This window comes from Oryzias latipes, chromosome 18 (genome assembly GCF_002234675.1).
Source record: "Oryzias latipes chromosome 18, ASM223467v1".
Lineage (NCBI taxonomy): Eukaryota > Metazoa > Chordata > Actinopteri > Beloniformes > Adrianichthyidae > Oryzias > Oryzias latipes.
In genome coordinates this window covers 30,880,029-30,894,147 of record NC_019876.2, presented here as the reverse complement: position 1 = coordinate 30,894,147, position 14,119 = coordinate 30,880,029, and the positions used below count along the sequence as shown (strand labels likewise).

General features: G+C 39.5%; 1 protein-coding gene across 1 annotated transcript; it reads right to left on the bottom strand.

Moving 5' to 3' along the window:
* Positions 1–1,463: 1,463 nt before the first annotated feature.
* On the bottom strand, positions 1,464–13,077 carry LOC101162978 (arachidonate 15-lipoxygenase B-like). The gene is made up of 14 exons (XM_023948966.1): positions 12,062–13,077; positions 11,738–11,939; positions 11,562–11,634; positions 9,387–9,509; positions 9,186–9,286; positions 8,857–9,011; positions 8,560–8,700; positions 7,964–8,167; positions 7,793–7,879; positions 7,549–7,718; positions 7,317–7,438; positions 6,741–6,841; positions 5,939–6,109; positions 1,464–2,019 (listed from the first exon to the last, which is right to left on the bottom strand). The coding sequence occupies exons 1-14, from the start codon at positions 12,287–12,289 to the stop codon at positions 1,840–1,842; spliced, it is 2,058 nt and encodes a 685-aa protein (XP_023804734.1). The 5' UTR covers positions 12,290–13,077; the 3' UTR covers positions 1,464–1,839.
* Between the last annotated feature and the right edge of the window lie 1,042 nt (positions 13,078–14,119).

The following is a 14,119-nucleotide window of genomic DNA, read 5'->3' as shown; positions in this document are numbered from 1 at the left end:
TCTTCTCTGGACGATGCAACAAGACGAATGATGGGGTTCCTCATGTCGAATGAATTGGCTCTTCAATACAACTTATTTGGACGTCATGGCAAGAACAAGTTCCACCAGCTGCATCTTTTTGATGTATTTATGGTAATCAGAGTTGAATTTATTAATCTATATTCATCACTGACAAATTATTTAGTAAATTTAATCCCAGGTTAAAATGAAAACTTTGGTTTTTGTGATTTACTTTTAGAAAAACGAAAAAAAACGAAAAACAAGCGGACGGACCTTGTTCTCAGGGACCATCTGGAATGCAATGAATATTTTGTTTTAGAGCTGTTGCATTGTTTTTTTTCACATAATTGGCACACATTTAGGTTGTTTTAATTTGTTCTGTGCAAAGTGAAGTACAGTACAGACCAAAAGTTTGGACACACCTTCTCATTCAAATGAATGGGAAGGTGTGTCTAAACCTTTGGTCTGTACTGTAGATATGTTATAAAGTGATTTTAGAATGTTAGTATGTTATCTGTTAAAACATATTTCCAGTTATTGTTTATCCTGTTGACCTTGCCATGGTATTTTATGTAATTTTTATAATGGAGGAGCAGAATATTTTGTTTTCTTTAATTAAATTAAAGCATATTAAAAAGCATTTTGTTGAAGTTTTTCGGAAAATCCTGTTGTGAAATAGTGGGATTTTACAGAATCTTCTATTTGGGTTTTAGGAAAGCCAGATGGCAAATAGCCCTGTAGAAACACAGGTGGGACCTTCATGGGAACACTGTACAAACCCACTTATGGTCCACATGGTTGCTTACTTAGGTCCCACATTAACCCAATATGCAATACTAATTGATTAGTCTAGTGGGACAAAAAAGGGGTCATGGCTAAATTACCTGACTGGGGCCCATTTTTGCCCTGTTTCCATCCTTCTTCCAGCCCACACAAGAAGAACAACGAGTTATGGTACGGTTCTAATGCTACTTACCCACTCGTGGCCTACAGGAAACCCACTGACCACCCACTTCAAGCCTATGCGGGCATATACAGTTGGGGCCACCATGGAAACTGCGGACAAACCCACATATAGCCCACATTATAGCTCATTTAGGTCCCACATAAAACCCATATGAGATACACCTAACCCCCCATTGGGTCTATGCTTACCAATAAATTACTGTTTTACTTAATTGCTGAAGGATAGACCCTTGTGCTATCTTAGATGACCCCCACCCCTTCCATTGACGTGTTCTCCCTACCATGACAAAGGTGGATAAAGGTGGAAAGATTTCATGTAATCCATGGACACCAGTGAAAATCACAAATCATTGAAGAAAAAAGGTTCAGCATACTGTCTAGTGGGTCTAGATGACCCAACTCCCAATGGTACACTGCCTGGGATAGCACGAGGGTTACAGAGCAATCAAAGAGTCAGGTCAAGGTTAAAAATACAAGTCAGATTTCTGGCTTCATTGTTGATGCATTCGTTATTTTTTTATTTCACACATTTATGAAGTCTGATCATTTCAATATATTACAGCTAATCATTAATATTTATGAGAAAAAGGATAAAGTGTAGATTTGTGGGCGTCAGTCACTCATGATGCATTGTCATCAATCTGAATGTTTTGGTTGTCCATCAAAGCAAGCATTTCGACATTGTATTCTTTTGAAAGTCATGAATTTTATTTCCTTCAAGAGTTACAGAAAAGAAGGGGGGGAAACTCATAATGGAACAGGCCAGCCTTGGTCTTTGATATATAAATGTCAAAAGGTTTGAAAGAAAATAAAAGATTGAACCTGATTTTCAAAGAGATGAAAGTTTTGCCCTCTCCAGTATCAATTCCCATATTAAATGCTTATACTGTTTTCCACATGCTTTGGATCCAGGTAGGGATATGTGAAGGGCAGCTTTCTGTTTGCTGTCTGGATGATGTTACTGATCTCTGCAAGATTCTGCTTGAATAATACAATCTTCTGGCGGGGTGCGTCCTCAGTGAAATCCTTCAAGTCGAAGTCAGGAAGGTATCTCTGTGGACAAGAAAAACAATTGTTTCAGTCAATCAAATGCTAGTGATAGTCAAATATTTTTGTCAAGTTTAATTTCCTATTAATTTACACCTAACCCTCTGATTTATTTTTCTATTTTGAGTTTAACCCTTGTGCTATCCTATGGAAGATGACCCCCCCATCCACCATGACAAAGGTGGATAAAGGTGGAAAGATTTCATGTAATCCATGGACACCAGTGAAGATCACAATTCATTGAATAAAAAAGGTTCAGAGCACTGTCTAGTGGGTCTAGATGACCCCACTCCCAATTTTAAAGTCTCTAGGATAGCACAAGGATTAATGACAACAGTAAAACGCTGAAACTCGTTCTCTTAAACGAGAAACCCGTAAGTTGGAAAGAGAATGGCGCCGCTCCGGTTCAGAGCAGTCTCTGGATATCTGGAAACATAGCCTATTAAATTATAAAAAAGCTCTGCGTGGAGCTAGAAGCCAGTACTATTCAACCTTAATATCAGAGAATGGAAACAATCCAAGATTTCTTTTTAGCACTATAGCTAAATTAACTCGCAGTCAGAGCTCAGTAGAACCACATGTTCCTGTTTCTCTCAGCTCTGATGATTTTCTTACATTTTTCGATAGTAAAATCTCAAATATTAGACATAAGTTAAATCAAGTTATTCCTACTATCAGCCCAGAACAGGCTGAAGCGGTAGAAATGGAGGCATCCATAGAAACCTCTGTAACATTAGACTGCTTCACTGCTGTGGATCAAGCGGAAATAACATCAATTATTACGTCCTCCAAATCCTCAACGTGTCTGTTAGACCCAATTCCCACTAGACTTTTTAAAGAAACTTTTCCCCTAATTAATGATCCCATATTAACAATGATAAATGCCTCTCTGGAAACGGGTTACGTGCCACAGTCTTTTAAATATGCAGTTGTTAAACCTCTTCTGAAAAAGCCCAGTTTGGATCCTAGCATCTTGGCCAACTATAGACCGATATCAAACCTGCCCTTTATTTCTAAAATCCTAGAAAGAGTTGTAGTTAAGCAGCTTTACTGCCACCTACAGGACAACAGCCACTTTGAAGACTTTCAGTCGGGGTTTAGACCTCACCACAGTACGGAAACTGCACTAGTTAGAGTCTCTAATGACTTGTTATTGGCCTCAGAAAAGGGACTACTTTCTATTCTGGTCCTGTTGGACCTCAGTGCTGCCTTTGACACTATCGACCACGGTATTTTACTCCATAGATTAGAGCAGGACATAGGGATCAGAGGATCTGCTCTCCAGTGGTTTAAATCCTATCTGTCTGATAGGTATCAGTTCGTTAATGTAAATGGCCATTCCTCTCAGTGCACTCGAGTCAACTATGGAGTCCCACAGGGCTCAGTCTTGGGACCGATCCTGTTTACGCTTTATATGTTACCCCTAGGAAACATAATCAGGAAACACAGCATTAATTTTCATTGTTATGCCGACGATACGCAGTTGTATTTATCCATGAAGCCTGACCAGAATGACCAGATAGAGAAACTGAACGCCTGCATCAGTGACATCAAGACCTGGATGACAATTAATTACCTCCTCTTGAACCCAGAAAAAACTGAGGTCATTATACTTGGTCCTAAAAACCTCAGAGATGCTCTGTCTGCTCAGATAGTCTCCCTGGATGGTATAAGTATAGCCCCCAATTCCACAGTTAGAAACCTTGGGGTTTTACTTGACCAGGATTTATCATTTAAGGCTCATATATCTCAGGCGTGTAGAACTGCCTTTTTTCACCTGCGGAATATTGCTAAGATCAGAAATATACTTTCTAAGAGTGATGCTGAAAAACTCATCCATGCATTTGTTACGTCGAGGCTGGATTACTGTAACTCCTTGTTAGCAGCGTGTCCTAAGAGTTCCTTAAGAAGTCTCCAGCTTGTTCAGAACGCAGCTGCTAGATTGTTAGCTGGAACCAGCAGAAGAGATCACATCACTCCTGTGTTAGTTTCGCTCCATTGGCTCCCAGTTGATTCTAGAATTAAGTTCAAGATCCTCCTGTTAACCTATAAGGCCTTACATGGAATGGCCCCGTCCTATATTAAGGACCTCATAGTCCCTTACCAACCAATCAGAACACTTCGCTCGCAAAATGCAGGACTGCTTGTGGTTCCTAGAATTGGTAAAAGTACGGTTGGAGGTAGAGCGTTTAGCCACCAAGCCCCTGTCTTATGGAATAAACTCCCAGCTCATATAAGAGAGGCCGACTCAGTTTCTACATTCAAAGTTAGACTGAAAACATTCCTCTTTGGACAGGCTTATTGTCAGACTAGTTAGTATTCAGAGATTATTTAACTTAATGTTAGTTTGTTTAAATTAAACTTAATAATAACTATTTCTTTTAAAAGGCTGCTAGAAGTTGAAGCTGGGGTAACTATGGTACACTGGGGTTCTGTCCTCTTTCCTTTTTTACTTCTACCCTTCCTCTCCTCTATTCTTGATCATAATTTATCATTTAGTTCTCCATGCCTCTGTTTGGTGCAGTGCGATTCATGTATTGTCCCTCTTTTCCTCTCCCCTCCTGGGGAGTGGGAGTGCTTCCAGACTCCAGTTGGCTCATCCGTGCTCCAGTTCCTGACCGTTTACCTCGCCTTTGCTCCTGCTCCTACACCTGGCTGTGGATCCTGCCTCTGGCTCATCTCTGGCTCGTCTCTGCTCTGTACCTGACCGAGTACCTCGTCTCTGCTCCTGCTCCTACACCTGGCTGTGGTTCCTGTCTCCGGCTCGACTCGCGCCTTTGACTGTCCCGATAACCACGGCTGGATGAAGCTCGTCTGCTGGACTTTTATATATGTAGTTGTAGATTTAGATAAGTTAATTCTTCTCTAAGATTTCTGGTAAATCGCCTGTCCGTCCTGGGGGAGGATCCCTCCTTCATGTGGGCACCCCTGAGGTTTCTTCGTTTTTTCCGGAATCCGGTTTTTTTGGGAGTTTTTCCTTACCGCGAAGGGGGGTCTAAGGGCAGGGATGCCAGTATAGCTTAGTCAGTTTGTTAGTTCATTTTAGTACTTTTCTATTGAACTCTTTGTATTCGTGATCCTTTTGATTTCATGTTTTACTTCGAAGCCCATCGAGACGACTGTTGTTGTGATTTTGGGCTATACAAATAAAATTGAATTGAATTGAAAATTGAATTGAATTGAATTGAATTGAATTAAAAATGCAGATGTACATTTTTAATTAACAAAGCACGCACTCAAACTTAATTTGTGACTACATCTTTGTTCATAAATTATCTTAGGATGATTTGTTTCTTCGTCAAGCCTGACGAGCAGATAAGCAGCAGGTATAGAAATATAAATACATATCTTCTGGCTATTTATGTCTGTTGTGCATTGATGCTTGTTTGGTCAGAGGTGGTTAGAATGTGAAAACTAAAATCTCCTATTCCTCCACTCTTTTGTGTTGACTGAATTTTTGAAAGATGCAAAAATAGATGTATACAAATAGATGTCTACACAACTACACAACTTTAACATTAGAATTATTCTGCAAACAAAAATATTGCTCTTTGAATGACTCAGATGAGGGGAAAAAAAGATATTTCACCCTTAACGAGAGAGAGAGCAAACCTTCAAAGGGTTGACCCCAAACCAAAACCTCCTCTTGATCAAATGGATGCCTCTCTTAATTTATAAAATCACAACATTTCAATCTTAAAGCAATGTCACTTCCTTATGGGATTTAATGTCTAATCGGTTTTCTCTTTTGGTCCCACAACATGCGGCTTGAAATCTCAGGGTTGTGTCAGGAAGGGCATCCGGCATTTAAATCTCGGCCCAACCCTCTGTGTGAATCATCGAAACCTGATTCGGTGTGGCGACCCCTGAAGGGATATGCCAAGAGGTAAACAACATAGTGTCAAAGGCAGTTTGGATCACTCACCTCATCAGGTGTTGGTGCGCTGAGCACCAAAACGGTTTCCATGCTTTGGACTGCTGTTTTATAATCAGGTAAGGCATTCAAGAATTGAGCCTCTGTGATCTTCCCCTTTTCTATGGGAGGGGCCACCTGCATTGTGGCGGGGCAATTTGGCATCCATCCATAAAAGTCATACTAGAGAAAAGAAATATAGTATAATGTTAAAAAAACGTTTTTAGCAGATAATTGTTGTTTATTGATGAAGAGGAAAAATAGATTTTGAAATTTTACAACTTACTGAAAACTGATAAGAACACTGGTTTTGTCACTGTTGTGTTTTGTTTAGGAAACAATAATTTGTGTTCCTGTGTTATCGTCAGACAAAAAGCACAGAAAGATCTGGACTTTTTAAATTGGCCTTGGCTTCATTTTATACCTTATTTATTGGAAAATAGTTTTTAAAAGCAGATAAGTCCATGTGTATTTTGCATTCATCCGGAAAAATAACCTTAATCACGCTCAACTCAGAAGCCGGGAGCGTCTTTATCTTGACCCAATGAGTTTGTTCACATTAAACTAATTTCAGGGATTTTGGTGTAACAGAAAGACAAAGCCTAAGTCTGAAGTGTAAATCCTGGTTTTGATGCTTGTACAGGAGAAATATCGAACAGAAAGTTTGGCCACCTCTCTCCATGTTAGGGATTTAAAGGATCTCAACAGCTCGTGTCTGTTTTAGAAATTTCAATTTTCCTGCGGATGTTTACAAGTGTGAAGACGTAAAACTTTCACATAAAAAAATGACAAGCTTAAAGTGACAAAGACTCACCTGACCAAAGTTCACAGCTGCATGCTGTGCAGAGCAAGTGAACATCACCATAGTGACAAACTTGACCAGGTCAACCAGCGAGATGATTTCTTTTGGGATTCCTGAGGATTTCAGAAGAATAACTTTATCAGTTAGGTAATCAGAGAAGAGGCCTTAATTGTTTGTGTATTAGCCAAATCACATTTAGAGAACTTAGAAAACTCTTTTTTGGCTTAGTTAGGGCAAAAGGCAATTTAAAATTATCTGTCATTCACACACTCGTAGTTGGGGTGCTCCCATGCAAGGCACAACCATGCTATGTATTTGCCCAAGGACACTATGGCATGTATTTTGAGAAGCCAGGAACCAAACCCACATCCCCTTGGATGAGGAACAACTCCTCTACAGCCTCCCATTTCTATTTCTTCCATATTTTTAAATTGTCATTTTAAAGAATTGCCATACACTCTTCTGTTTTTTTCTGTTTGTAGTGTTAGTTCTTATCAAATGTTCCCTGCTTTTTTGTCATTTGTATTTACTCGGTGTAAGAAAATTCAAGTGTAATGTTTTTTGTGTCCTATTGAAAATATTTCCCACCAGATTTTTCCTGGTCAAAACATCCATGTTGAAAGGTTTCTTTAATCCAGTTCTGCAGTTCTTTGTCGTTCTTCACCAAGTCATCATTTTTATAATAGAGCCCAAGAATGTCATTCACAAACCTTTAAGAAAAATAAAACACTCAGTAAAAGTTATCATAACTGCTGCTTGTGAAAAACAGGAAAACATCCTAAAATATCAGACATTTTAGACAAAAAGTAAAAATAATCACTGGTGCATGCAGTCCCACAGTTTGCGTCCGTCATCTCTGTAGTAGAAGTTTGGCACATCCTCCAGATCTCTCTCCTTGATGTCATCAGGAAAGCAGAGAGAAGCGTAGGTCACTGATTGGAGAGCTCTCTGAACGATGGTGTTGATACCGTCTTTACCTGCTGCTGAATTCTGCACAACAATAAAAGTAAAGTCAGAGATTTCCATCAGCCTGAACTTTTTGTCCTGTGTTTTTCTGTACAGACCTTCGTCAGAACTCCATTATCTGATACAAGAAGAGTTCGAGCCGCATTGTTGATCTGCAGAGTGTCAAATGTGTGGCGGACGAGAAGCTGAAAGAGACAAATGTTTTCTTGTCCTTTGTTCATATCTTACTCACAGTTATTGGTGCACAGTGATGCATCAGCTTTAGGTACCTTGTAAATGGGGTGAACACCGGGGAGGTTCCTGTTCAGGGAAACAATAAAAACTTCAGCCAGCAGGTGAGTGCGCAGCAGGTGATAGTCGATCTCATGCAGGTTGAACTCTGCACTTCTCACAAACGCCTTTGCCAGCAGCCAGTCAAATTCAAAGTCAGTGGGGAGAAAGATGGGATTGTCTTCTCCTGGTTTCTGCTTGAGCTGCAGGAAAAGTTGAATATATAGATGTGCCTTTAAAACAATAAAGTGTCTACATTTTAATGACCAACATTTGGTCATAAAAACAGTTTTTCAACGAGACTATCCAGCTTTCTTAGTTGTGCTATTCACAGGGAAGATAATTGGAAACTTTTTGAACCAAAGCTTTTTTTTTTCACTCTTATTCAGTTAATTTTTGTATTTCTTGTTGAGGATTAAAATTACATTTTAGGTAAAACAAAACAAGTCCTAATCCAGACAAATACTTACAAACATGTCTTCTTTTTTATTTGTCTTGTGTCATTTAAGCATGTTGATTGTTGTTGATTAGTTTATTGGGCCGGTGTTCACAATGCAACCTTGTTAAATAAAACCGCCACAGAGCTTTGGTTTACCTGGATGGCAATGGGCTTCATCTCGTTAGCATCCCTGTGGAGCAGAACCAGGGGAGCAGCCAAGTACTGCTTTTTCTCATTGATGGTGTTTGTTCTCACCCCGTCCAGGATCTTGTAGTCACACAGGAATATGTTTCCCTTCTGTTTGGAAACGGTGAATGAATGGAGAGGACACAGGTGAAAGCTCAACAGGTGTATGGAACAATTCTGCTCTGCTCTGTTTGGGACAGTTTATATGGAGATTTACAATCAGTCTTTCAGTGGCAGCTTTTATCCAAAGCAACTTAAAGAACAAACCTGCATCTCAGAGCTCAGCTTTAATGAGACCATTTCATCAGTGACAGGAAAGTTTCCAGGCAGAGCTTTGATGCGTTTGATCACCATGGGGTTGACCCCGTTCAGAAACTGACGGCCAAAGAAGTCGTCCTCCTTCCAGTGGTTCATGATGTACTCTGGAAAACGAGGCACCTTTACTTTGGTGTGGAGAAACTGTTGGACTACAAGTACTCCTTTACACAATCTGAACTTTATATTATCTTTTGACCCAGAGCAATACAAACTAAACCTTCAATTGTGTACACTAATTTAATCAAAAATAGTTTCAACAGGCAGATACATGACATTACCAGATGTTGGAGTCATGTGATGCTTGTGGAGATCTTTAATTTGACTCATATCCGTGAAGTTGTCGATGTTTCTACTTTTGGTTAATTCCAGCCAGCCCACCCTACATGGCCAACAAGAAATTCCTCAGTCACTTTTTGAGCTAGAAAACATGTCCACATGCTGGGGGATCAAGAAGCAGCTAGATGAAATGAGGACCTTACGTGAGAAGCACTTTGAGTTCACGCTTGAGAATTCTTGTTATGAGGTACCCCTGGCCAAGGTGTAGAGATGCTGCTGAGTCTGCATCTATGCAATCTGGCCATTTGCTTTTGTAAGTGCTCCAGCTGAAGACAAACAGAAAAAAAACCTATGTCAGTGGTTTATACACAAAGTTATAATTATGTGTGTACAAAGAAAAGTCAGACTGTAGGTCTATAATTTAAACTAATACATTTTCATTTGTTAAAAAATTTGTCCACACTTTCTTCAAAAGGAGCGCTGCTAACAGCTGCTCTGACGTTAGACTTGATCTGTCTTTGTCAAAGTAGAACTAAGGCACCTTTAATCTTCTGGTGACTGTTGTGAATATGACAATGATGCTCATACCCTTCCTTTTAGGTTTCATGCTCTGTATTTATTTGTGTTTAAATTAATAAATAAAAATGATCAAATGTAAATGATCATATTTAAATCTCAGCTAAGGCTGTCTTTTAGAGTCATGTGAGTGCTCTTTAAGCTCTTTAGGCTATTCTCTTAAATGAATTAAATGATCGCATTTCTCTCTTTTTTCATTTTTCTAACTTGTCCTGTAGCAGTTGAGCAAACAGAGCAGGGCTGAAGGCCTCTTGAGTTAAACAGTTTTTACATCTGCAACAGGGGTTATGAATCTTTTCACAAACAGGGTGTATATTTGTGTAAACCCCATTTGTGTTTGAGGCTAAACTAATACGATAAATATCTATATAGAATGGCGTATACTTCATAGCGCTTTTCTACCTTCCTCGAATGCCCACTTTACATTCACAGTCCATTCACCCACTGATGGCGTATCCGCTGTAGGTCAGTCGGCCCATCTCTACTGCCACGTAATTAATTATATTTGTTTACATTTCTTGTTGGATGGGACGGGAAAAAAAGAGGAGAGAGGGATGTTAGAGATTGGGGGGTTAAAGGCCCGTACACACCGGGACGAATATTCGCCAGGCGTTATTCGCCAGCGTTTTTCGCCAGGTTTTTTGTGTTCACACCCAGGCGATTTTCGCTGACGATGAGCCGAGCGAACATGCAATTTCATTCCCTGACATTAGATGGCGCTTAATGTAAACAGAAATACTCCTGTACACAAGGTGGCGCTGCGCAACTTTACGCTTCTTAAAGTCGCTTTTCCCTCAGAAGAAGAGAGCAAGTATTTACGCGCTTGTCAGAATAATACAAAGAAAACATGAATATTTCAAGCACCAGTAGCTCCAACTGGTGCATGGTTCGGGGATATTTTAGAATGTCCGTCATTATTTCTTCGCGGCAGTGTAGATGCAACTTGGCGTCTATCTTCTTCGCTGGTATGTGTGTTCAGCAAGGCAGTTTTGTGTTTGAGCGCCCCCAAGTTGTGTTTTACTTTAACTTCAGAAGCTCCAGACACGTTTGCAAAAGCGCCATTCTCATTGGTCGAATAAAAAAAAACGAACCCGAGGCGTTTTTTTTTTACGCTTTTTCGCGTGGCGTTTTTTCGCGTTGGTGTGCACACGCTCATTGGTGCCCTTTGTTTAGTCACGAGGCGTTAAACGTCGGCGAAAATCGCCGGCGAAATTCGTCCCGGTGTGAACAGGCCTTAAAGGTAAAAAACAAGGGGGAGGCGAAAAAAAGGGTTCAAGGCAGTTGGAGGATGATTAAAGAAGAAGGGGGCGGAAGGTAGAATAACAAAGCAACAAGTTGTTAGAGGTTTATCATCTAGTAAGTGTAGATGTTAGTCAATAGGGGTGGAGCCTGTCCACACAAATGTTACAAAGATACCTGTTGGTTTCAAAGATCTTCACACAAAAACATGTCAACACGTAAACAATAACCCTAACCCAACTACAGCTCACAGATGCTTAAGCATACAAACACGTGTTTCACAACAACACGACAACAAAACGTGTTTCACAAAGTATTTCATTCTGTCACCCACACTAATTGTGCAAAGGTGAGCCGACACCTTTGCACAGGTTTGTGTTAGAAGGTGGATGATATATATATATATATATATTATTATTATTATTATTATTATTATTATTACTGACTGTTGGTCAAGCAAATTCTGCTTAGAAAAAGTCCATTAATCCTCTCCCATTTGCTTCATAAAACCAAAAGAACAAAGATAGTAGTTTTTTATTTCAGAACCTGTCATAAGCACTTACCAATATATCTTTCGTCGTTCCTCAATTTCCTCACTGCACACTTTAAGAAGTTCAGAATTTGTGCTCAACAGAGCTGACACAAAGAGACCAAAAATTTGATCATAATCAAAAGAGAAACTTTTTAAAATATTGCTCTCTCTCCAACTAAATGAGATGATTTAAGAGGATGCACAAACCTGTTTCCTCTTTGAACAAGTACACGTTGTTGCCAGAGATCCATTGATAGCCACAGAACATGTAGACAAGCCCAGAGGGAGACTTCATCTCCACCTTTTCAGGGTGCCAAGTGTATGGAATGAGGCCGTTAGAATAGCCATCAATCTTTATCATCAACACCTCTCCAATGTCCTCAGGACAGTTCACAGTGATTTTAAACACCTGAAAAAATAGCAGAGCAGACAAAGAGCTGAGCTGCAACATCTCTAGATATGCAGATATTCTACAATGATTTTCATAAGACATGTGAAACAGCTTGGACTGAAAAAGAGTTTCACACTAACATTTTTGTTGAAAGGATAAAAAGGTGTAGAGGTTTTCGCTTTCTCACTTTCCGCCTGTTTGCCCACCAGAGTCACGTACAGTGATCTGTACATAGAGAAAGACCAACTGTCTTTCATGTGGATCGTCACTTCATACGGAAAAGCCATTTTCTGAATTACAGGTGGATGTGTCCTGAAAAAACAAAAAACATCAATGACTGACAAGCCTGCACTTTTCAGAAGAATCATTTCATACCTGGGTCTAAGACGAAGATGCTCCTGTGAGAAACTACTCACCAGATGCAGAACATCAACTTGGCTTTGCTCTTTTATCCACAACCTTGCAGGGTGTGTCTGTCACTGTGAACTGTCGCCTACGATGACGAAACTACGGACAGGTTTGAACGAGTCACTTGAAATCCTTTAGAATCTCTAAATTCCAGTAAATATTGTGGGACGGTGTGCATTCTCTGGAAAGGTAAGCCTTTTTTTTCTCTTCACATTAGGTTAAGCACACATATGTACAGTTTGGTGTTATTCAAGGATGTTATTACAAAGGGTCATTTATTTCTAATGCTTGTTGAAAACAGAAGGAAACATCTGAAAATATCTGAAAAAGACAAGTTTTAACCCCCACCTCGAATTTTAAGTTAGTCAATATGATTATTGCATATCTTCAGTTGTTAAAGTTTTCAGGTTGACTGTCCTACTAAGACATTTCCTCGAAACAAACTTAAAATCCTTAAACACATCTGTCTACATATTGACAACAAAATAAGTGGTAACATTTAGAAGGGTTGGATTGATAAAAATCAATTAATTGATTTAAATCTATCCAAGCTAATTAATCGATCCATAAAAGTAGAGATCAATCATTTATGCCTTTCCTAATGTGGTAACCTAACGCACAACAGCAGTAAACCCAAATTCTGCTTGCTAATTCATCTTAGTATGTACATCACATATATCAGACAGTTCACATACATCACAGTATCAGATTAATGAGACTGTCCTCAAAACATATAGATTATTATTGTATTTCTATACAAATACAGTGGTGGGCAAAATTGTTGGTATCCCTGAGTTAAAGAAAAAAAGTCCACAATGTTCACTGAAATGACTTGAAACGTTCAAAAGTAACAATAAATTAAAATTTATTGAAAATTAAATAATCAAAATCAGCCATTACTTTTGAATTGTTGATTAACAGAATTATTAAAAAAACAAAAACAAATTAATGAGGTGGGGCTGGACAAAAATGATGGTACCTCCATAAAAGACTGAGAACTAATTGCCCAAGGGGTCATGATGAACTCAGGTATGTCCTTTAATTGACATCACAGCTGTTTTCAAACCCATAATCAGTCAGTCTGCCTATTTAAAGGGAAACAAATAGTCATGTTGCTGTTTGGTGAAAAGGTGTGAACCACACGGAAAATGGACAACAGAAAGCCAAGGAGAGAATTGTCCCACGACATTAGGCACAAAATTATAGACAAAAATCGTAAAGGTAAAGGCTATAAAACCATCTCTAAGCATCGTGAAGTTCCTGTGACCACAGTGGCACGTATTATTCAGAAGTTTAAGACCCACGGGACAGCAGCCAACCTCCCTGGACGTGGTTGGAAGAGGAAAATCGATGACAAATTGAGGAGACGGATAGTTGGAACTGTATCCAAAGAGCAAAGAACAACCTCCAAAGACAATAAAGGTGAACTCCTAGATCAAGGTACATCAGTGTCAGATCGCACCATCCATCGTTGTTTGATCCAGAGTGGACTTCATGGGAGACGACCAAGGAGGACACCACTGTTGAAAAGAAATCAGAAAAAAGCCAGACTGGAATTTACAGAAATGCATTTTGACAAGCCACAAAGCTTCTGGGAAAATGTCCTTTGGACAGATGAGACCAAACTGCAGCTTTTTGGTAAGAAACATCAACTCCCTGTTGGTAGACTCAAAAATGAAGCATCCAACCACTGTCCTACTGTGAAACATGGAGGAGGCTCAGTTCTGTTTTGGGGCTGCTTTGCTGCATCGGCCACAGGGTGTCTTGAAGTTGTGCAAGGTCAAATGAAA

What these genes read in the sequence shown, in the direction of transcription:
- LOC101162978 (XM_023948966.1), bottom strand. Translation starts at nt 12,289, where the DNA reads ATGATTCTTCTGAAAAGTGCAGGCTTGTCAGTCATTGATGTTTTTTGT. An exon ending in GTGTTCACCCCATTTACAAG is followed by an intron (nt 7,880 to 7,963) that starts GTACCTAAAGCT and finishes TGTCTCTTTCAG; the next exon opens with CTTCTCGTCCGCCACACATT. An exon ending in GCGCACCAACACCTGATGAG is followed by an intron (nt 2,020 to 5,938) that starts GTGAGTGATCCA and finishes TCTTGTCCACAG; the next exon opens with AGATACCTTCCTGACTTCGA.